The following is a 23,679-nucleotide window of genomic DNA, read 5'->3' on the forward strand; positions in this document are numbered from 1 at the left end:
GCTGTCTGGGTGTAGTTGACGTCGTAGTCTAGTGGATCTCCTAACTGGTTGTGGATAAATTTTTGGTGGATAAATCAGTTTTCTTAGAGTGAGGAACACTTTTATTGACAAGGATAATAGATTAGGTTTATAAAGGCCTAGATTTTTTTATAAACTGGCTGACTTTGCCCAAGTCAGGCAGAGTTGGATAATTTCTATTGTATAGCAAAAGCTTTTTCAAGTGATTGAATATCATTTCACAAAAAACTCTATATTTGATCTTTATTTTGTATTTCAGAAACGACTCAAATTTATCAATTTTATCTGCTGATGATAGTTCGGTGATTGATGTTTCAACTAGCAGCATGCATTTGTATTCAGAGAAAGAAGAGGTTTCTGTCCAACGTCACACATCTTGTTTTGGACTTCCTTATCAGGTATTTCATATTAATACATACTCATTGGCATAAGTGATCATGGAACAGTGAGAAAATTTCAGTTTGCATAAATCATTAACCAATAAACAAATTCAATATATGATCTAAGATATCAGCTGATTTAAATTTTTGAATAAGACTAATGGTTTACATTATCAAAAACCTTTAAAATATCTAAAAATATCGAAACAGTAAGTTTGCCTCTGTCAACACCATTATAAATAAATTTAGTAAAGGTGAAAAGAACTGCCTATATGTTCCAACCTAGAATTCTCTAATTTTCATGCTGCAAAGTACCTACTGAAAATGGTCATGGGGCTTCTGTATATTAAACCGTAACTAGCATTTTTTTTCATTCAACTAATTTTCCAATCAGTAGGCCTACAGATTATTTTTTATATACCTGTGAACATGTATGTCTTAGGAATACACTTGCCACTGTTGCGAATTCCTGGTCATTTAATGAAGTTCATCAAGAAGAACAAAAGAGTTTTTGATTTAGTACACACATCATAGTTTTATGACATGTACTAAATCAAAAACTTGATGACTAAAAAAGTTGTTGATCATGGCCATCCGTACTGGATACAAGACCCTTTTTGTTATATGAATATTCTGTCTTGTTTCATAATTCTTTATATTATTTAGATTTTCTTGAACATTTTAAAAGATCTGAAACATGTTAAAATAATTGCAATTAAAGCACAGCAATTTTTGTAATATTATTACAGTAGAATGTCATAACTGACTAATAGGGGCTGTGAAGGTTGTCCATTTAATGAAAGTCCGGTTTATAACAAATAATTCTTATAGGGGTGTAATGCAGCAAAGATGTACATCAATGAAAGTACAGTAAAAAGTATTATCAAGTATTTATTATATATAAAATAAAAACAGCCTTCAACATAAGTTGATTTGAAAAAGGTGTGTACATACACACTGCATTAATCTCAGTTTTTCTGGCTGGTGACTGGTAGGAGTCATGCAGTGCATCCATACTTATGTAAAACAGCAAAACAATTTATGTTTGAACACTTTCTTGGAAATACAAAATTTTTCAGATAAAGCACCCTTTATTATTATTACAATTTTTTAACTGTCTATTATAAGCAACATCCATTATATGAGGTTCCCCTGTATTTTATAATTAACAAAATTATAAGTATTTTATTTATCTCTATCTTTGTTGGACCCAGTGTGGCTCCACCTGTTGTACAATCCTAAAACTGGTTTTGTTGTTAATCATTATAGTTTTTTGTTTTTCAGGACCATAATTATGGTGCTCCACCACCGCCTACGCCACCTACCCAGTCCCCTCATCTATCACCAGCTTATGCGAGTCCTGTAGTTGAGACTGAAACAGTTTCCATTACCACAACGTATGAAAATGAAGATGCCAATGAAGCTAGCATCACCCGGTGTGTTTGGTAAGAGCAAATATTTTTCTGAGAATTATCATTTTGTTAAGCGCTCAATAAGCATGTCTTCACCCGATTTTCTCAAAAAATATTCTCTGGAATTTGTCTTAGAGAATCAACTGAATAGCATGGCAACATGAACATGACACAGATCTTGTATGTAACACTATACAAGTCATCTTTATAATAGTAATTTTTGTGTCTGAACTAATTTTAAACTAATTTTCACATTTAAAAATAGTTTCCAGGAGTAATGCTGTAATTTTTATTGAAAAATAAAAGAAAAAATATTTTTGAAAAAAAAGCTTTGTTCTAACATTCATGGTAATAAATAAATTAAAATTTTGTATTGATTTTCAGTGGTTTTGATCATGATGATGAGTATATGATATGCTGTGATCGGTGTTTGTAAGTATTTCTTTTTTTTTTTAATATATTTTAGTAATGTTTTTAGCAACTTCTAATTTTAGTCAATAGAATTTGCTGATGACAAAGCATGTGTTTCAGTTAAACATTTTCCCTAAGCAGGGTTTACTGGTTTTTGACATGACAAGCCCCAAAGCAGAATATGCTGAACTGTGCGACGTATGTCGCAGAACAATCTGGAAGAATTTTAAGAAAAGAGTAGAAAAACGCTATTATGCATGTGTGAATTTTTACAGCAGAACATTTTCAGTCAGCTGAGGGCTCGTTGCAGAACATCGCAAAACATTCTGCTTTGGGGATGACAAGCATCAAAAACTGGTTTAAACTGTCAAAAAATGTCTAAAACCTTCAAAAACCTAAGTGAATGCCTTTGGGTAATGTTTTGAACATAATAGGTATATAACATGATGAAAAATGTACCTTTTGCATATTGCAATGTTTTATTTTTAAACATTAATTTATTACAATAATTAAAACAAGGTAACAATTATAATTTGCAATTTCGAATTTTTCGACACACTGAGTTTAGAACAGATGATATGTTAATTTTATGGTTCATTTTATTTAAAGTACTGATTGCCTGTGTTCAATTTACTAACTGAAATAAAGCAGTTTATTCAAAATATGTGTGATAGGAGCTCAGGATTAGGTTTCTGACCTCAGAAACCAATGCAGTATTAAAATGTTAAAAACTTATTATCAGTACTTTCAAATAGTTTTTTAACCTGATAGATATGTTGAATAACAAAACACTTTTATGTAAATTGAAGTTTTTATATTTTAATTATAATCACTGAGAAAAATATCTATTTTGATATTTTAAATTTTCCGATCTGCCTAAAATTTTATTCCATACAAAAATTCTTGTGCAGCATCTGTTAATGCATTTATTAAACTCATTTATTTTTACCTAAAAATTTCTTAGCTCAGTTGTTGATTCTTAGTTTTAAAAGAGTATTTTTCAATCAAAGCAGAGCTGGTAGGACTTGATGGCCAAAGCATTTGTTTTGCACGTTTAGATACAGCTTCTTTTAGAAAAAAAATTGTATTCTTAATGCTAGTAAATATACCATATCATAGTCACACTTGGTCATTCTTTCTTTTACAATAAAAATAAGTTTTTAAATAAAAACTGCCATGCATCAAAAACCTGCCAACCCTGTCCCTAACATCAAACTCTTTCAATTTAACAGAATTCTCATTGTGTATAATTTTGAGACTGTCTTGTAGACATCTTTTCAACTCTAATTCTTTCATGTGTGTGATTGCGACTAGAGAGTTTAATAGGGCTTGAAGTAAAATATACATAAAAACTGATCAAAATAAATACAGAGTGCATAGGTAACAGGGCATATGATATTTTGCTGGTGAACCGTTGATCCTAGAGACACTTCCAATTAGAAAAAGTATCCAAATAACGTGTAGTTCAGATATATCATTCATGTTGCGAGGGGTTGTATAGTTATTAAAATAAAAGTGGTTGCTCTGACTCTCCTGATGCCAACAAAAAAAATTTCCACATTTCTTTAAGTGCAATATTCATTGAGATATTAAAAAAAAGAGGAAAGTTGGGAAAAACATTGTTAAATACTGGTAAAAGGGTTTATCTGTATTTAAATATGGTTTTTTAAATATGGGTATAAGGGTTTACCCGTATTTAACAATTTCCCCCCCCCCCACCTTTCCTCCGTTTTTCGAATTTGAATATCTCAGTGAGTAACGTATCTGTGTACTACACGTTATTTGGATATGTTTTCTAGTTGGAAGTATGCCTCTAGGATCAACAGTTCGCCAGTAAAGCACCATACGCCCTGCTACCTATGCACTGGGGCAATGTATGAAATCCTATCTATCTATATATAACAATCTATAACATGCCTGATGCTTTTAGGCAAAAAAACCTATATAAAATATAAGGGTTGGCATTTAGATCAAACATTACAATGTTTTTCAATCTGTGGTCCACAGACTCAGTGTTACTTGGTTAGAGGTCTGCAAGATCATTTTCTATGAACTGCTATTGCATGAACGACATATTTTGTGCTGTGAAATTAATTTGTTTAGTTTTTATATGATGAAAATTATATATAAAAAAATACATTTGAAAATTTTATGGGAGGGTGATGTTGAAATTGACCTTTTGATGCTATGCTGATTTGGTGAAGCATTGACCTTCACTACAGGGGGGTCTGCAACATCAAAAAAGTTGGGGCAAACTGAAAAACAATGTAGGATTTGCATACTATAACTTATTTACATGTCAACATGTACAAAATAACACTTGTACACTGGAACTTTGGTTAATGAGCAATTTGCATAACAAGCAAAATTTTTATTCGATTAACAAGCGATGATTCACATTACGAGCAAACATTTTGTACTTTGTTTATTTATTGCAGGGCTGTCATTTCAACTTTTTCCTGGGGGGGGGGCAAAGAGCATGTACTGAAGGTACGCATATATATATATACCATTTGTAGTGTATTTTCAAAAGCCAGCCTGTCCCCCCCCCCTTAAATGACGGGCCTGATTTATTGTCATGTTTTCACAGTTGAGCTGATGGTTTTTCACTTTCGTCCACACGTACTGTGAAATTGTGGGTAATATTCTCCCCTACAGTCAGTGTGCCTTACTCGAAAATTAAACACCCGTGTACAGGCTTGACTGCTTACGATACCAAACTAGATGCCACATTGTAACAACACGTATGAGCGCTTGAAGTTCTTTTTATAAATTATGCTTGGCCAGGTGACTGTAGACAAAATGATGGACCTCCATTGCCTGCAACAGCCAGCAAGATCTTATGGGGGGTATCTTTTTTGAGGAAGAGAGAAGTGCCTCACTTCAAATAAGGTTAGAGAAGTGTGTAACATGCGGGAATCTGCGCAAAATTCTGTAGAAAAGAACTAGTGAAATAAAGCTGTAGCAGTGTGCGAGAAATGAATCTGTCCAAGAAGAATGCAAATTCTACAATCAATATAGTGGTCAGGAAATTCCCCATTTTGGAAAAATCCTAAAAAGGAGGCAAAAACAAGTGTCATTAGATACTTTCTTTAAAATTATGCCAGTTTTATTATTTCCTATGGCGAAGTTTGATTCGAATAACAAGCAATTTAAGTATTATGTATAAGTATAACGATCATGTTGGCGGAACAAATTAAGCTCATTAACTGAAGTTCCAGTGTATATGATTATCAATTATACAGTAATTATATGTGTAATAATGCTGAAAACCTTTTTTCATACTTTGAAACATGCAAATTCAAGCCTGGACACAATGCTTGGGAAACTTGAAATTCGAAGTAATTTGTTGTAGCTGATATATATTGTAATCGATATATGACACAAAATAAAGTGTTCCAGACTCTGTCACGAAACTGGGCTGGAAGAGATCTCGGCAACGGGATAAGTCCAGTGGCAAAGTTCTGGTGTTCATTCATCATTCATGTAATCGATATAGTGGTAATTATTCTAATTCTATAAATTAAGGCCACTTGTGTGTGTATGCGCACTGTAATTTCCAGTAAATAAGCTGCAGCCAGTCCAGAAAAAGGACCGCAGCCAAAATGTTTTTATAGAAATGTACAGCTATTTATTTACATGCTACATCATCTTATAAGCCACATGCAGTTTTCATTCAATAACCAAATAAAAGTTTAAAAAAATTGAATAAATTAAAATGAAATTTTGTAAGTTTATTTTAACTTCTGTTTTCTTTGAGCGTTTTATAATATTCTTGATCAAACATTAAACATTGTCTTGGAGTGAAAATGTTCATCAAGATGTATTAGAATCTCTGAGTCCCTGGAAGAAATGTTACTGATTAGGCTGTAGCCTTGAATTGAATTAGTCACATGAGCTAAAAATTAATTTTGAAAGTTGTATAATGTGCAGCTTTATTTCTGGAAATTGATATATACTATGTATGTATATTACGGCATCATAAATCAACCATTTGAAAAGACATAAACATATTTGTCCCTTTCCGTTGTATAATAGAGTTCGACTTTGCCGTATATATAATTGCTCCATAAAATTTTTTTGTTTCGAGTTGCTTACTAAACTTTTCCAAATGTGATCTTATAATGTTTGAATTATTCTTAACTGTTCTTTCTTATTCTCAGAGTTTGGCAACACGTTGATTGCATGGGATTGGATAGGAATAAAATTCCAGAAACTTATCTATGTGAGCAATGTGAACCCAGAAGGATTGATAAGCACAGAGCTAAGATATTGCAATCTAAGAAAAAGGTTCATTTAAGAGGTTGGTGTTTAGAGAAAAGCTTAACTTAACTAAAATTGTCTTTTATGACATCATTTATGTGAGCAAAATTATTGAATGTTTGTTTTTCTCCCTTCATGGTGACCAGCAGGGAATATTAAATATGATATGCTGTGAAACTTGTTTTTCAAACAAAATAAATGCTATGATAGCAACTATAAATAGTAGGAGCTATTTATTGTGTAAAGGTTGTATAAGAGTGTAAAGTTTGTATCATTCTTCAGTTTATCGGCTAGCTCACCAATCTCAGGTTTGATTGGTCTTTTTGGATTTCATGTAAAACTTGATGTACCACAAATAAATGTGAATGTTTTTTCTGAAATTTTTTTCCTTTAGCAGTATTGACTAGTGGTTCCAAACCTTCAATTTACCCTTTTTTAAATTTTTGAAATGATTTTATATGTGAACACGCTTGTTTAATTTTTGAAGCAGTATTATCATTCAAGTATTGAAAAAAATCTATTATTCAAGATATCTTGTTATCTCAGAAGCTAAGGCAAGTTATGTGAGAAATGCAAATTGAAAGATTTGAAGTTGTTAGAACTTAGTTAGGAAAATTTCAATACTAAATTTGCAGAAAATTTCAGTTCCATTGAATCTCTTAAAACAAATATAGTAGACTTGTGTTAATGTGCCACATATTGGACCAAGATATGCCAGATTATTGAAATCGCCAGATTACTGGAAGTCAATTGAAAAGCCCATTTAAATAATATAAACTTCTGTGCACAGACATAGCGACATGTTTTCCTCTTCTAAAAATGCTGGATTACTGGATGGGCCAGATTATCAAGAGTCTACTGTAATTTTACAAAACTTTCTTTTGATGAGCTTCATTATTCAACTTGAATTTTTTTTAAATGCATCGATTTTGTGTAAATTTAGATGAAATTTTTTGCAATTTAGAAAAGTCTGCTTCAAATATGACATCTGGAGACAGTGAAGGTGAAGCATCAAGTCAAAATTTTGAATCTCATGCAAAAAGTAAGAGCAGAACTTCTAAAAGGAGGAGTGCAATAGATAAAGAACCTAAAAATGAGCCAGCTGTTGTGAAGAAAACTAAAACACAGTCTAAAGTATGCGCTATTTTTTTTTTTTAATTGTGTGATTTTGTATTAGGTATTTTTTTTAAAGTTGTGCATGTGTGTCTGTACAGAAAAGGTTGTGGATTTTTGCTTGCACATCCGTAGCTATTTATCTTAACCCATACATATATCACAGGATTTTACTCGCATATATGAATGGATCATTATGACACGAAATTGAACAAAAAAAAAAAAAATGTCAACCAAAAAATCAAATCAATTCTTAGGGAAACTTCTTTTTCTGCTAATAAGTAAAATGGAATCAGCAGTGAAGTTAGTTGAAAATTCATGATGAAAAAATTAATCTAAATTTAACCATATTAACCGTTTAAAGGCGAACTATGAACAAAGTCACTTATTGTTTTGAAATTTGGAATATGCGGTCCTTTTGCATGCCTATATATAGACCAACTTTGAAATTTGAAGAAAAAAAAAAATTTCTTAGTTTTTCACGATGTTCCATAAATGGAACATTTGCACTTGGGGAGAGGTGAAAGCAGAAACTGGCATTGCCTGTATTCTAACGATTATTTACTTCTGGTGTACAGTTATCACATGAAATTTTCTGTTTTCTACTACAAATTCAAATTCGCAACACATACTGGTTGTTTTAACATGAAAATGAGTGCTTTTCTTGAAACTTGAGTGTTGCACTTGCGTTTTGCTCCTTTTTTCTGCCCTACATCTTTTGAAGAACACATTTCAGGAGTTTTCTAACACCACATCCTCGTTGTTGCAAAATTACATAGCATTTCACATGCAGTAGTTTGAACCGTTGATACTACTGTAGTTCATTTTCAACAATATCATCTTCATCCATGATGTTCCCATTTTCATTAGCATGTAATTAACATATATCTGCATCCTGTAATTTGGAATCTGAAAAAGTTTCTTAATATCCTACAGCTTCTTCTAATGTGAGATATCTTTTTGATATAGTTACACTTAGCTGAACACAACAATACTATCTAAGATTGTCAAACTTGGTTTGATTAGTCTGAAGTTTGCAAAAATATACATTTCTAAGAATTCAGGAATAAAAAACGTACTCATCCAATATAAACAATCCACTTCAGAAAGCACATTCCTCTGTGTCGTATCACCCAGAATTAGCCCCTATACACATGTCAAACGATGACAACCACCCTGAGGTTAGAATGGGCAAATCGAAGCAGCGCACTGCACATTAGATATCCCTAGAATCCCGCTCTCTTGAAAGGCCAATGTTCCATAAATAGAACATGCATTTTTGAACGTGCGTAGCTTTTTAACGTTTAACAGTACAAAGAAACTAATTGATTTACTTTGACTGATACATTAAGTGGTAGAAACACACAAAATAATTTTCAATTTACTTCAAAATTGAAATTTTGGCAAATTTTTATCGAAATGGGGAAAAAATGCCCAAAAAATGTCAAATTTCAAAATTCTGTCAAAAATGTTTATATCAACCTAAAGTTTCCGAATTTATTTCACTCTTATAATACTAAAATACTTTGAACTCTCGTCTATGTACGATAAAAAACCTGAAATTTTTGAATCAATATTTATCTGATATTTTTGTAAATAAAAACTATGTTCCATTATATTAAGGCATACATTGGCCTTTAAACGGTTAAGAGATAGGCAAATTTAATGAGACATTTTGCCTGCTTCAGCACTTGATATTTATACTTGACATTCACAACATGTTTGATTTATTTTGGTAGATCATTTTCACCAAGCACTGATACTCTGAACAATCTTTTGTCAATTGCATTTTTACTTTTTTTATTCGTGTTTCTCTCTCCTTTATAAATCAATTTTATGGGGACAACTGATTTCTAATGTGTCTCTGTTTTGCTAGAAGTTTTTAGATGAAACATTACTACAGCTTGATGTTACAACCAAGAAATTTGGATTTTTTTTAACTTTTTACCCCCCTTAACTTTTGATCAAACCTTCATTCTGGTTACTTAATGCCAGGAGAAAGGCATTTTTACATGTTTTGCAACACATCAAAAACTTAAGCATGTTGAAAACATGTATTTTTCAGAAATAATAGATGTCTCTGAACTGAAACATGTGGTAAAGTGAAAACAATTTTCAATTATATATTTCTAACAAAAAAAATAGAAGGACAATTAATAAAAACACTCACATTTTTTTTCCTGAATAAACCTGATTTGTGAATTAATTTACAATTTTAATTGATGTAAAAGGAGGTTCAAGTGAAGGCTATATTCTTCTTAAGCTTCTCAGTACAAAATTTAATAAGTGGCAACTGGTGTTGTAGGATTTGAACCAATCCTTTCCCAATGTCACGAATGAAAAAAAAAGGAAATTTTCATTTGGACTATAAACTATTGGTAAAAAATATTTAAAATTATGGAAAAAATAAAATATTAAAGTATACTGGTCCTAAAAGTATGTTATATTGAAAAAATATATTTTTTGTTTTAAGATAGAAAGTTATTTTAAAATTGGAAAAATGGAATGGAGAAGGACATTTTCTTAACTAATGAAAATTTGTTCAAGCAAATTTTAAAAATCTATTGATCAAAAAATTAAAAACAAAGTGGCAACTTTTCAGAAACTGGAATGTAAGTAGAAATTGGCGAAAAAAAAGTTCTTTGTCAAATAATATTTAATGTTAACTGCTGGGGACACAATGTAAGCCAATTTCATGAGAATCACTGAAAAATACAGTCGATGCTCATTATAATAACCCTGCACTATTTTCTCCATTCCATTATAACAACTGGTACAATAAATCCTGAATATTCCCTATTCCTCCCATAGTGGTTTTCATCCAATGTAATGACTCAAAAAGACCATTCAATTCAATGCAATGTCCAAACTCACCTCTGCCCCGCCTCTTTTTTTTTTTCAAAGAAATTAACAAAATTTGTGTTTTTTGTTTACCAAAAATTATTTGACCTCCACCCTGAATATTATGGTACATAGGTGCATGTAATAGATTATTACAATTTTATTATTTTCTAACCAGATTGATTTTCACTTCAACTGTTAACATTATAAAAAAAATATAATTTGTTTTAACCAAATAAAAATTCTATTCATCAGTTAACTGTCTTCAACCTTCCGATTCGATATAATGACCTCCTAATATAACATTCGTTTTCCATGGAATGAGAGAGGTAGTCTTATAACGAATATCAACTGTAATATGTCATGGTAAATTGTGTAAAAGGGTATGCTGATTTAAATTAACTTGATTTAAAATCACTAGATTTTTTTAAAAATCTGATTAAAATCAAATTTAAGTTTTGTTTTTTCTTTACGTAACTTCAATGATATTGAAGTAAAAGCAACCTGGTAAGGTATGCATGTTACTGATCTGTGGTAAAGTTCGTGATTAAAAGAAGTATAGAAGATCTTTGGGGTAAATATAGACTTGAACTTAATCCCTAGATATGGTGCAGAAAGAAAACTGCTCTATTTCTAGATTTTGCGTATGAAAAAAATTGCCGAAAAATATAAGGAGTTGAACTCTCTTGGCACTTAGCTTAACTGCACTAAGTATTTTCAATGCATTACAATGTGTGGCACTAGAATTCCCCTGATTAAAAAACAAAGGAATTATTACAAAAATGAGAAGCTTTGCCTGGTTTTAATTTATATAAAAATTGCCACGTTTTCAAGACAAATAAACCATTCGACCAATTGAATTTATTTGTCTTGAAAACATGGCAATTTTTGTATAAACAAAGGAATTATTTGTTGTGTAAAGCCTTATATTCTAAGCCCTAATTGCTGATTCAAAATAATGTTGTAACAGCATAAATATCATTGGGTTTTCGACTTTACTTTTGTATTCATATTTTTAGTTTCCTCGATTTTTACCAAAACCCATTAAATCTGAGAAAGAATAAAAATGTGTAAACTATTAAGCAACATCATGCACATCTGAAACACATCCATTAATTGTGCAAGAAATAATGTCATAGAATTTGTTTTATTTAGTTGATGCTGAATGGCCTTTTGGCTGTGCATTGAGTGAATTGAGATGTCTGCACCATATGTGTGATACTGAGTTGTCACTACTCATTCACTTTAATTAGGGGGCGGGGCTTATGAATGAAAGTACTTCTCTATTAAAAAAATGTTAATCCATGAAATTAATTTGGGCTCAATGATCTTTCATGTTACATAAACACAGATTTTTGGTGTTCGTATTTTTTGCTTATAGTTTGTTTGTAGTTTATTCATTAATGCTGAATTAAATTTGAGTGATTAAGAGAAAAAATGGTTAAGTGATACGAAAATATGCATTCTTAATGATTAACAAGATTTGTTTTAATTAATAAGCAGTCAATTAATTTTAATTTTAAAAATCCACAATTTAAATAAAAAAAATCATGATTATTTCATACCCTGTCATGTAATGAACTCACCTTGTAAGTACACACATAATCTGTTTTTCATTCTTTTATGTGCCTGACAAACTAGTTTATCGTGCAGCTGTGGTAATTTTTAAATATGAATTGAATGAGTGAATGATTACTTACCTGCATAGCTACATTAAAATATTGAATTTTATTTTTTTTAATTATGAATATTTTGAATGTGGTCTCATTGCTTTTAGATGATAAATACTGGAGATTGATTTTCATGAACTTAAAGAAAAAAAATTTCAAGTATTCAATTTTTTATTATTCTGCATCTTCAGATATAAATCATTTGATTTCATGTATAGTTCATGTCAGTTCACATAGTCAATGCAATTTCCATTTACCTATGAATTAATCTTGTAAAAAAATAAATTCAATGGTTATATACTTTAAAATTATGTTTTTTTTCAAGCAGCAACTGAATGAGCGCATGGAAATGAAGAGATCAAAATTAAGAAGAAGGGTATGTTTTCATCTTTTATTTTTGAAAGTAAAAATTTAAAAATACTGTAACAACTCTTAAAAGATTAAAACCTGAAAGAAATAAAATGTTTTGATTTTTTACTTTTCTTTTGAAAATTATTTTCAGCTTTTTATTAATTAAATCATAAATAATAAAATAAATTATAAATTGAATCAATATTTTAAATCATTTTAATTCATAATTTATTTTTGCTCATTCATTTCTTTTTATTAAAATTTTATCAGGAATATTTGCTGTAAGTTACTAGACTTTACAATGACATATAATGTCATTTTTTACTAGTCGATGCTAGTCTTGATGGTATAGTTTAACCCTTTAAGCAGCAGTCATGAATTACTAATGTCCCCCCTCCCCAAATGCCATATCTTTTTAATGAAGTAGGCTTTCTTCCGATTTTCAGCATGTGCAAACTAAGGGATTTGAAATTTATTACACACACACATACAACATATAATAAATAATACACACAAAAACAAAAAACACATTCGATACAGACGCAATATACAAAAACATATATATATTACCATTTATGTATTAGCCCAAGGGATTACATAATCTGTCCAGGGCATATTGATACTATAGTATATATTGGCATTGACAACAGACCAATGGTGTATATAATTAAGATATAATATTCAGTCCTCATTACATTCGTAAAGAGAGAAAAAAGAAATGCATGTATAAGTTGCAAATAAAAGGCTTCTATGGAGGTGAGATATCTTGTCATCGCTGCTTAAAAGGTTAAATGTGTTTGGTAGAAGTGAAGCAGCATGTAATTTCCTGCCGATAACCTGCCGTGACATATTATCTATACATGAAAATATTTAGTAGTTGTCTGTATTACAACTAGCAGAATCTTAAAATATGGAAGGGGTCATGGTTTTTTTCTTTTAAAACAATATGGATTGTTTTACTTAAGTCTGTATATCTGTATGCTATCTATCTGATATTTTATATATTTTCTAGAATGTAAATTCAAATACATTCTCCACAATCATTTGTTGTTTATTGGTTACTACAATTGCATGTAAAGATTTAAATACAATGTCGGTTAATTATGAGTTTGTATGGTGAAATTCTTATTACAATGAATTTTTTAATGAATAATCTAAAATTTCTGTGTAGGTGAGAAGCAAATCTGAGACAAATTGCAGCAATACCCCCGATGAAGAGGCGCAAGATGCTTGGAAATGCTCATTTGACTGGAAAAAAAATAATTTAGTTGATAATTGGTATTCTGATGATGTGAAGGCTTTAGCATCTGCATTAAAAAATCAGGTTTGTGCAATTATTTGTAATTGGTTTCCATATGCATTCCATAATTTTATTGACAGTTGTTGATAAGGAAAAAAAAGTCAAAAGGTAAAGATTTTGGTGACCTTACATTTAGTACCATCTTGCAGTTTCAAGGTCTTGCTTCATGTTCAGTTTCTTTTTTCTTATGAGCCAACTGTTACAAACATGCCTAGCAGCTTTGCCTTTTTAGTATTGATATTGGAATGTAGATGTCAAGAATATGTGGCTTAAAAATGTATTCAAATTGATAATTGACTTTGCATTCATTTTTGATTAAATTTAAGCATTCAATTTTTTATAAGCTGTATTTCGAAATTTTATGAGAATCAGTGTAAAATGTATTCTCTGTTTTTTAATCATGATGAAAAAATATTTTTAATTTTTAAAGTATTCAAAATTTGCCTTCAAAAATTTAAAATGTGTTTTTTTATTAGGGAGATGAAACAAAAATTTCAAAGCAACTGCAGGCTCAGTTGTATAGAGTCGTTGAAATCCCGGATAATATGAGAAAACTTGTTGCAGAGCAAAATATATCAAAGGATCAACTTATAGTTGAATGGAAGGGCCGTTTCTTCTCATCACCTGAATTTCATTTAACTAACCCCCTTTTTAAACAGAGGTAAAAATCATTGTAATTTTTTAGATGATTAACTTGAATCATTGTAATTTTTTTTTTCTGAAATTTTTAATTTTAATTAGATCCTTGGACGCTGAGTGTCAATAAAGAAATTTATTAGATTTACTTTTGGTCTAAAAAGCTTAAGTAATTTTTTTGTGTGTAATTTGTATACAGTAATTTGTTTTAATTTTAGGAATTTAATTGTGTCATAAATAATGCTGCTGGAAAATGCAGTAGCTGTTAATGGAATTTTGTCTGATAAATGAATGTTTTCTAGAATTTTTAGATATTCTTATGGCTTCATTGTATAGGTTGTTCCCATTTGTTTTGTTGTACAAAGTTCAGTCTTCAGGCGAAGAGTTATTCATTGATTCTACTGACTATGCAAATGATGCAAGGTTTGTCAGAAGGTCATGCATGCCAAACGCAGAAGTGAGTAAATTACGCAGAGGTATTATTTACAGTTTTAGGGATATGAATGTAAAATGGAATGAAATGTGTGATTCAAATTTTTAATATGCAGTTCAGCATTAACAGTATCCATTGATGTGGGGATTCATTTAACTATTGTGTCTATCACACTGATCTTTATTAATATTTCTCTATTACATCTCTTGCTAAGTTTATAACTAATCCTTGAAAAAAAGATTTTGAATCCAAGCTGGGTCTGTATACGCTATTTACCTTTCATTTAAAAGGTCTTACTTTTTCCTTCTCTGATCCAAACCTACCGTAGATCTATTTAGAAAGGCAGTACAGAAATTTGAATTTACAGCAAATTTTCAGTTCTAGATTTATCAGTGATTTAATGTATAAATATTCAAAGCTGTGCACAATCAACCCCAAACTTCCAGTGTATAATCTTAGTAGAATACCAAATCCATTGATTGTGTTGTCCTGTACAAATCAAACAGAAGTGGTAGATTATTTAATTTTTTTTTATCAATTTTTATTCTTGCATAATTTTATCCATTATGCCATTGCTTAATTTGGAAGTCTATCAAGAGGAGTGTCTTCAGAAGCTTTAACCCTTCGATGGGCAGCGCCGTATATATCTGCTCAAAAATGTTGTGGCGAATCTGGGCAGCACCGTATATATCCGGCCGACCTGATCAGTTGCCTTCCCCTACTTTCTTTGTGTAAATCTGTCACCCCTGCAGTTGACGAGCTCCTCCTCCAGTATTCAGAAGAGATCATGCCATTGTAGGACGCTCTATACAGCTACACAATACAGAAAGCACACGGTAACAATGCTATTATCCCTTGCATTGTAACTGCTGTCTTGAGGAGCAAACGTGCAAATTGTTGTAGGGAAATAGAATTCTTGAAGTTGTTTCTGTGGTCTGAAGTATTTTTTTTTTCTGTCCAAAAATAGAGTATCGCTTTTTTTTTTACCTTTCACTCAGTTATTTCTTCTATATTTGATTTTCTTTTGATTTTTGAAACTTTCGGGTGATGATTAGTTTAGAAATGTATATGATACAGAATTGATGTTTCAAAATAACTATGAACCTTAAACTAACACCCCTTGAGCTGAATTTTTTTCGTAGTAAAGAAAGGACCCCCCACTCCTTCACCCTCTCATCATAAACTGACTTATTTACTGCTAAGCTGTGCTATATAAAATTATCCGTGTTCAACTTTGATATTGTAACTAAGCCATCCATCTCTAACAGAATATAAACCGTCAACAAAAATTAAATCCTATTTCTGCATCTTCTGACTGTTTTAAATATAGTTTGTTTTTCCTCACACCTATTCGAATGGAGAAACTCTCTCCCCTCAACTATCATTGATCACAGTCTGTCACAATCAAACACATTCTTTTGTATCGGTCTCGACAAACAATATTGTATGAGTAAATGTAAGGAATTTCACAATTTCACCATTTCTTTATTTTTTCAACTACAATCTCTCGTTATTATCTATGCATATCATTTCCTCAATAACCTCACAGTCTATAAATCGAGTTTATTACAATGCTGATGTATTCCAAAAACATATAAATTTTAGTATTCATTACACATCTTTCACGTTCTTTGCGAACATCAAACTTGAATATTTTAAACTTCTGGAACTTTAGGTCCTACATTGCAGCCAGTTCTGTGAAGTTTTTGAAGTGACATTTTCCCAAGATTGCACAATCTTCCAATCCTAATTTACCACATTCCTGAGTAACGCAAAAGGGAAGGTCTAACCACCCCCCATGAGCCAATATAATAGTGTTATTTTGCAGTAAAAAACTTAACCCCCCCCACAAGGAAATATTATATTTTTAAACGCCCCTCTCTTCCTCAGAGAAAATCCTGCCTACGCCTATGATCACATTCACCTCTTTGACGTAGTCTTGTCTGTTCTTTCTGTGATTGATAAATGTGAATGTTGTGTTCAGAAAAGTGCTCTTGTAGCGAAACTGCGTGGATCACAGAATGCCCACTTTCATGGGTTGCATATACGATGCAGTTCATTGGAAAATTCTGTCGCTCCCAAAATAATGAAAGAAGTACGATGAAACTTTTATGAAACGGCCGTTCGGTATTCCGAAAAAAAAGAGACAGTTTGTGAAGTTGATCACTGAATAGAAGTTGGGCGATTGTAGAAAGAAGAATAAGGTGGAAAGCGTGTGGTGTGTCAAAATTTTGGATTTCATGGTCACAAAAGAAAAAATCTCATGCTCAATATATTTTACAATGCCCAAGAAACAGCTGCATATACACTGCTCAAAACAATTAGGGGAGCAAGCAAAAAAGTGAAGGAAACCGTGCGAGGCAGCCACGTATTGGCATACAATGGATAGTACACGCGTATCAATGCGCAATACAGAAAAAAGACGTAAACAAAATTTGGAATTAAGCTTTAATTCTTTGAAAATATGGAAAAAACATGAAAAGATGATTTAGGGCAACAATTTGGTTACATGTAAACGATAAAAAAAAGTACTGTTTAGACATGATGCATGAGTTTTAATAGGGCGTGTGGTCTCCTCGAACAGCCAAGACTGCTGCACACCTGTTTGCCATGGATGCGCTGAGGTTATCGATCAGACTTTGGGGAATACTGTTCCACTCCTCAAGAAGTGCAATCTGCAAGTCTCGGACAGTAACAGGCGGCCTTGGTCGCGCAGCTCATGCCTAATTTTGGATTTCATGGTCACAAAAGAAAAAATCTTTTTGTTTGTTTGGGACATGCTCGATTAGATTCAGGTCAGGAGAGCGCGCTGGCCATTCCATACGCTGTATTGTTTCAGCTTCAAGCATGTTCTCCACCAGACGAGCTCTATGCGGTCGGGCATTATCATCCTGGAAAACAAAGGAATCTCCAATGGCTCCAGCATAAGGGATGACATGACGTCGCAGTATCTTGTCTGCATACCTTCGGGCCGTCAAAGTGCCATTCCGAATGATATGCAGGTCCGTACGTCTGCCTATGCTGATTCCACCCCATACCATCCAACCAGCTCGTCTGTATTGTGACCTTTCACGAACGAATGCGGGGTTATTTCGAGTGCCCCTGTCCCTCCATACCAGTACACGTCGGGTGTCACACTCCAGACTGAATCGGGACTCGTCTGTAAACAGCACTTGGCTCCAATCATGTTGCTCCCAATCTCGATGTTCAGCAGCCCATCTTCTTTGGGCTGCACGGTGGCGTGGGGTCAACGGAATGCAGACCATTGGCCTACGTGCATAGAGCCCTCCCTCATAAAGCCGATTACGTACTGTTTGGCTGGACAACCTTCGTCCTGTTGCCAACAGCAACCGTCTTTGCAGCTGCGTATCATTCTCTGTTCTTTTTCGACGGGCTGTTAACCGTATATACCGGTCATCAGTTGCTGGAGTGGCACGTGGCCGACCTTGCCCTGGTCGGCAAGAAACATTTCCTGTTTCTTGGAATCGATTCCACAGCCTTGCAACAACACTTCTGGCGACTCCAACAGCGTCCGCGACACTACGTTGTGTTTGCCCGGATTCCAGTCTGCCTATAACACGCCATGCCATGAATTCCGGTAAATTACGTTGTTGAGACATCCTCAAGTCACCTTGTCTCAAAAAAAAATACTGCGCAATCGAATTTCACAGTTACGGCAGTAAAACAGACGTTTCTGCAACATCCCGATTTCTGCCCTTATCTCCTTTTTCTGGTTTTTGACGTCATGAACTTTGATTTGCATATGAAGTTTTCTTCTTCCGTTTCCTGCTAGGCTTTAAATTATGGATGATTCATTTTATGTTACTTATCGGTATACATCTTTGCGTAATTTTGTTAAAACCATGTGCTCCCCTAATTGTTTTGAGCAGTGTACTTTGAGCAGAGCATCGAATACCAGATTATCCGATCAATTCTTGTATCTGTATTATCAGATATCTGAGCTCAATATATATTCTCAGCTCAATATATTGAGCTGAGAAGGCATTTATACTGATGTGTGAAGATTATAAGGTTATACAAAGAGAACTGTTAAAGAGAGGTGTTAATGCATTCAAATAAAACGAAGAAAAACTCGTTTTTTTTCTTCAACTCTTACGGCCTAAGTTTGAAAGAAAAAACAGCTTGACAAATGTGATGGGTTACGGATCAGTCTGGATTACAGAGTTAACTCAATTTTTTTTGGAAGAGTCTCTGTGAACACTCCCTCTTTTCAATCCCACCAGTGCCTCTTTTTACCCCTCCCCAAAAGTAGGTTTTGTGGACGCCCATGGAAGAAAGCAAGCAGTTCATTCAAAATAAATTGGTTGTATTGACCAGAGCTGATCATAACTGAACGAGGCAGAACTAAATTCTAGGAAGAGGAAGAATTTCAAGAAAAAGACAAGAATTTCTCATTTGCTGCCCGTGAAGTTATCTGTATCCGCCCATTAGTATAAGCCTCTTATCATCGTGGCTTGTTGTAGCCAACACCAGAATAAATGAGCATTTGGGTGTTTCAAACAATGCTTGTCCCATGATCTCACACATTCCTACTTTCCCACCTATTTCCTTTCTCGCTCTTCTTTTCAACTTTTTGAGCCATGTGTGTTTCACAATGGTTTTTGATGATTCAGTATAACATTCATACTATTTGACAGGTTAAAGTTAGTGAGTAAAAGCAAACCCCCATAAGTACAATTATACTGGCTCTATTGAGTGAAGATGAATTCGATGAGAGAAGTTAATATCAAGTTCGGAGAACGATTGCTCGTTTTCATCAGTTTCATCCGAATCTTAGGATAAACTCCAGAGTGTAAGAGACTAGTGCAGTCGTGTTGTAACGAAAATTCCACCACCACCTCGAGTATGCCATTTTAGTGGGAACCCAGGCATACAGGTCCCACTATACAACGTTTCAAATTCATTCAACTAGTTAAACCTTTTTTTTTATGAACCAATTATTAAAAACATTGTAACGTAGATCAATGACTTTGCTACAGAATAAATTCTGTAATAATGTGGCACCAAAATCAAAGTGTGTTGGTCCAACATGAACAATCCACAAAAAAATTCCAAGTTTCCAAGTGCTATATTCACAGAGATATTCAAATTCGAAAAATGGAGGCAATTTGGGGAAGAACAAAGGTAAAAGCGTGTAAAACTGTTTTCCCGCATTTAACGCTGTTCTTTTCCCAAATTTACTCCGTTTTTCGAATTCGAATACCTCTGTGAATATAGCATCTAGGCACCATGGAATTTTTTTGTTGGCATCGGGAGAGACAGGACAACAACTTTCTAATTGAAAGCACGGAGGACGGTATAAAAATTTAAGTTTTTTTATTTTGCTACACACTGTATTATTACTCTCAAAACTAGTACAGGGGAATTTTTGAACGCCTGCTGAGCGTTTTTTAAATTGAAATCATACCTCTAAGACGGACGGTTGATCAGATAAGGGCAGAGCTAGTACTTACCGACAGGACCGTAACTAGAATTTTTGCCACCCGGAGCCAACATTATTTTGCCACCGCCACAACTTTAAAATTCCATATACTTTTTTTAAAGGTGCTCTTTGTAACCACCTAAAACTGTCTCCCCCTAAATGTTTCCGCCCGGGCAGTTGAACCCCTCACCCCTCTAGTTCCGGCCCTGCTTACAGGACACTTAGTATAAAGAGTTCATGAAAACTAACTTGCATATTGAAAATAATTGGGACAGCTTAAGACAAACATTTCACAAAACTTTGTCGAAGACAAAACTATCCCCAAAAAAATTATTTCATTTGTATGGTAACTAATCAACTGCTAATTATTAATATTTTTTTTAAACTTCACTAAAATGTTTTGAAATGTAGCGTACATATATGAATATTCGTGTCATCGCATACTGAATACCAACAGATAAATTAATAGACTGACATTTATCCAGTAAACATTGAATGTCCACAATGTGTGTCATACAATAGAAATTGATTTTATATTGAGTATTCACGAAACTTTCGATTCAATCACCGTAAATTCCGGTAAGGATGTATAAGCTACATCTAGAAAGGAAAAAAATAAAAGTGTTCGTGGAAAAATACAGTCGTCGAAAACTCAAGTAAGACGCACATAATTTTCGTCAAAGAATTAAAAAAAAAAATTAAAATTGTTCATACGTTTCCACTTACGTTCTGTGATTTCTTTATTAATTTTTTTTACCATTACTTCATTAAAAAATAAATTAGTAAACATTAAGCGTTTTTCAGAAGTGAAAATTGATAGAATTTATTGGAATTCTCGAAGTTTTCATTATTTCCAATCGAATACTCGAGATTTTCATGTAATAATAATTATTTATGATTATCTTTCAATTAAAATAATGATCTTTTTGCATGAATCCAAAAATATAAAGAAATTGGTGAAAATGAAAATTTCTCATTTTTCTCCAAGAAATCAAGGAAAACTATTTTCTAGGTTTCGTAAACATTTAAACACTCAGTGAGGCCATTGTGGCTAACCTACAATAGGTCTATTCATGTTGTTGAGGTATTGTTGCGATGGGAGGATCCCCAATCACCGAAAATCCGGCTACCTGCTCGTGACAATGGGGGAAAGCATCATCTTTCCTGAACAGCCTCTGCCCATTTTCAAAGGATTTACCTGAATATGCGTAACTGTCGAAGGGTTAAGCAATGTTTGTGTAATTTGCAGCACTGAAACATTGTGAAGTTTCTATTTTCTAACAAGTTATTCCTCTGTAAGCCAAAATATAAAAAGTAAATAAATTTACTGGCTTTTAGGTCAAACAGATGGTGCTCAATGGTTCACTGCATTTGTACATAGCATCTACAAAAGACATCGCAAAAGATGAAGAAATCACCATTCCATTTGATGTTGATACCAAAGTCACGTAAGTCATGTATTTGCATGAAAACTGCTATGGAAGCTTTGCACTGAAATATTAATCTATAACCAAATCTTTGAATTTAAATTAGTGTGTGTAGTTTTTTTAGAATTTTGTCTGTGCTTTTACATATTGTTCCTTATAAAATGTAGTATTATTTTGAATACAATAATTCTTGTTAGTTATTCTAAGCAGGGCTGTAACTAGGATTTTTGCCACCCAGGGCAAACATTATTTTGTTTCCTTTAAAATTTGATAGTTCTATAATGGTGGTGTTTGATCCCATCTAAAACTTCTACCCCTCTAAATTTTCTTGCCTAGGGCAGTTGCCCCCCTCTAGTTCCGGCCCTGATTCAAAGTATATACAAAATTAAAATATATGAGTTGTCACTGTAATATGTGAATGTCAGAAAATGCTTATCAGTTTTCCTTCATGTTATACGTCATATTTTCTTCTCAATAACTGATGGAAATCATTTTTTTCAAAAGCGTGTATATAAAAACAAACAATTATGTGCTGTATTGGAAGCTCTTGGACACTTCTCTTTTAATACAGATTATTACTCATTATCCGTTTTAGACCTCATACTCTTAAGAACAGAATAATTCATTTGAACAGTATGTAAAAACACATTTCTTTATTGATATTAAATGTGTACAGAAAAATAAGCAAATCCAGAGGAGGGTTGCAAATTTGTCTATTCAAGATGGGAAGGAATCATTCAAATCAAATTCAAGCATACGACATGAATAGAAACAAAAAAAAAGAAAGACATATACAACATAAAAGAGACAAAATTATCACTGTCAAATAAAAAAAATATGTAAAGATAAAAAAATCAAGAACGAAAAAACATACACATCACAAAAAAGACCAAATTCTTAATGCATGGCGAGAAATGTAAAATAAAACAGAACATTAGATAAAAAATACATGAAAAAAAAATGAAACTCGCACATACATAGACGAACAAGAACAATTTTTTTAATTGAAAAAATATACATAATTAAAGTGGCAAAGCTAAATTGAATAAATTTTATTGCTCCTCCTAAAGGTCAAAGTAAGAGTCTACATCTTTTGAAATTAATAATTTGAATAATGATTTTTTAAATGCTGCGTGTGTGGGTATATTTTGTATTTCTAGTGGTAGTGAATTATATAATTTCGGAGCTAAATAATAAAAATGTTTTCGAAAAATTTCTTTCCTAAAAGTAGGAATACGGTAAATCATATGAGGTCTTCGCTCTGAAACATTATCTTTTAAACTGCATAACCCTTTATTACGGTTTAAGAAAAGTTAAAGTTAAGTTCAGGGAGGTTAATTTTTTCCTTTTTATTTGCAAAAACAAACACAATAAATTTAAAAGACAAAACAAAAGCCACATAGAAAGGACAAGATATGAACACATACATAACCATATTGGGTTCCAAAGGACACAAAATTTTTCCACTGATACCAAAATTTTGCTATCAATGTATATGGTCATAGTAATAGCAAGCAATATAATTTTGTTGGTAATCTAAACTTAATCTGTGAACATCAAGTAATGCATACTGAAAAAGTGTAATTATTTGTAAAATTCCTTCTTTAGTTTCCTGTGATTGATCATAGCAGGATAACAAATCTACATAACTGTTCTACATTAGTCCTTACACATTGGTCCTTAATGCATGCAAAACCTGAGAATTGCAAGTCGTATTTCGTATTTATATTTCTTATAAATCTTGGCTTAATTTATATTAAAAAAAAAATTTAACTGTTTTTCCAATTTGGATTTTGTAGAGGGGTTATTTAATTTGTTCCAGAGATGTTGCTTAAAAGTTTTTTTATTTCTTCATGATTTTAGTGAACATGAGATGGTACCTTGTGCTTGTGGGACTGATTCTTGTCAACGGATTTTACTGCATAAGAATTTAGCTCATGACTTGAGGTGATTAATATAATGAATGATTTTTTTATGCTGT

At 32.5% G+C, this 23,679-nt stretch overlaps 1 protein-coding gene across 3 annotated transcripts in view; it reads left to right on the forward strand.

The window, feature by feature from the left end:
• Positions 1–23,679, forward strand: part of LOC149078215 (uncharacterized) — an 82,830-nt gene that overhangs the window by 13,287 nt on the left and 45,864 nt on the right. For 2 of the 3 annotated variants that reach the window (XM_089241809.1, XM_089241811.1), the window contains exons 2-12: positions 278–416; positions 1,683–1,843; positions 2,195–2,242; positions 6,385–6,524; positions 7,449–7,618; positions 12,434–12,484; positions 13,631–13,783; positions 14,236–14,420; positions 14,732–14,852; positions 21,610–21,719; positions 23,562–23,645. In XM_089241809.1, coding sequence (XP_089097935.1) covers positions 278–416; positions 1,683–1,843; positions 2,195–2,242; positions 6,385–6,524; positions 7,449–7,618; positions 12,434–12,484; positions 13,631–13,783; positions 14,236–14,420; positions 14,732–14,852; positions 21,610–21,719; positions 23,562–23,645 — 1,362 coding nt within the window. The remainder of the gene's footprint in view (positions 1–277; positions 417–1,682; positions 1,844–2,194; positions 2,243–6,384; positions 6,525–7,448; positions 7,619–12,433; positions 12,485–13,630; positions 13,784–14,235; positions 14,421–14,731; positions 14,853–21,609; positions 21,720–23,561; positions 23,646–23,679) is intronic. The other variant, XM_089241810.1, reaches the window with a different exon arrangement.

The sequence above is a fragment of the Pholcus phalangioides genome, unplaced genomic scaffold (genome assembly GCF_987345545.1).
Source record: "Pholcus phalangioides strain wild (caught in Gottingen) unplaced genomic scaffold, Ppha-v1.0 ptg000014l_1, whole genome shotgun sequence".
Lineage (NCBI taxonomy): Eukaryota > Metazoa > Arthropoda > Arachnida > Araneae > Pholcidae > Pholcus > Pholcus phalangioides.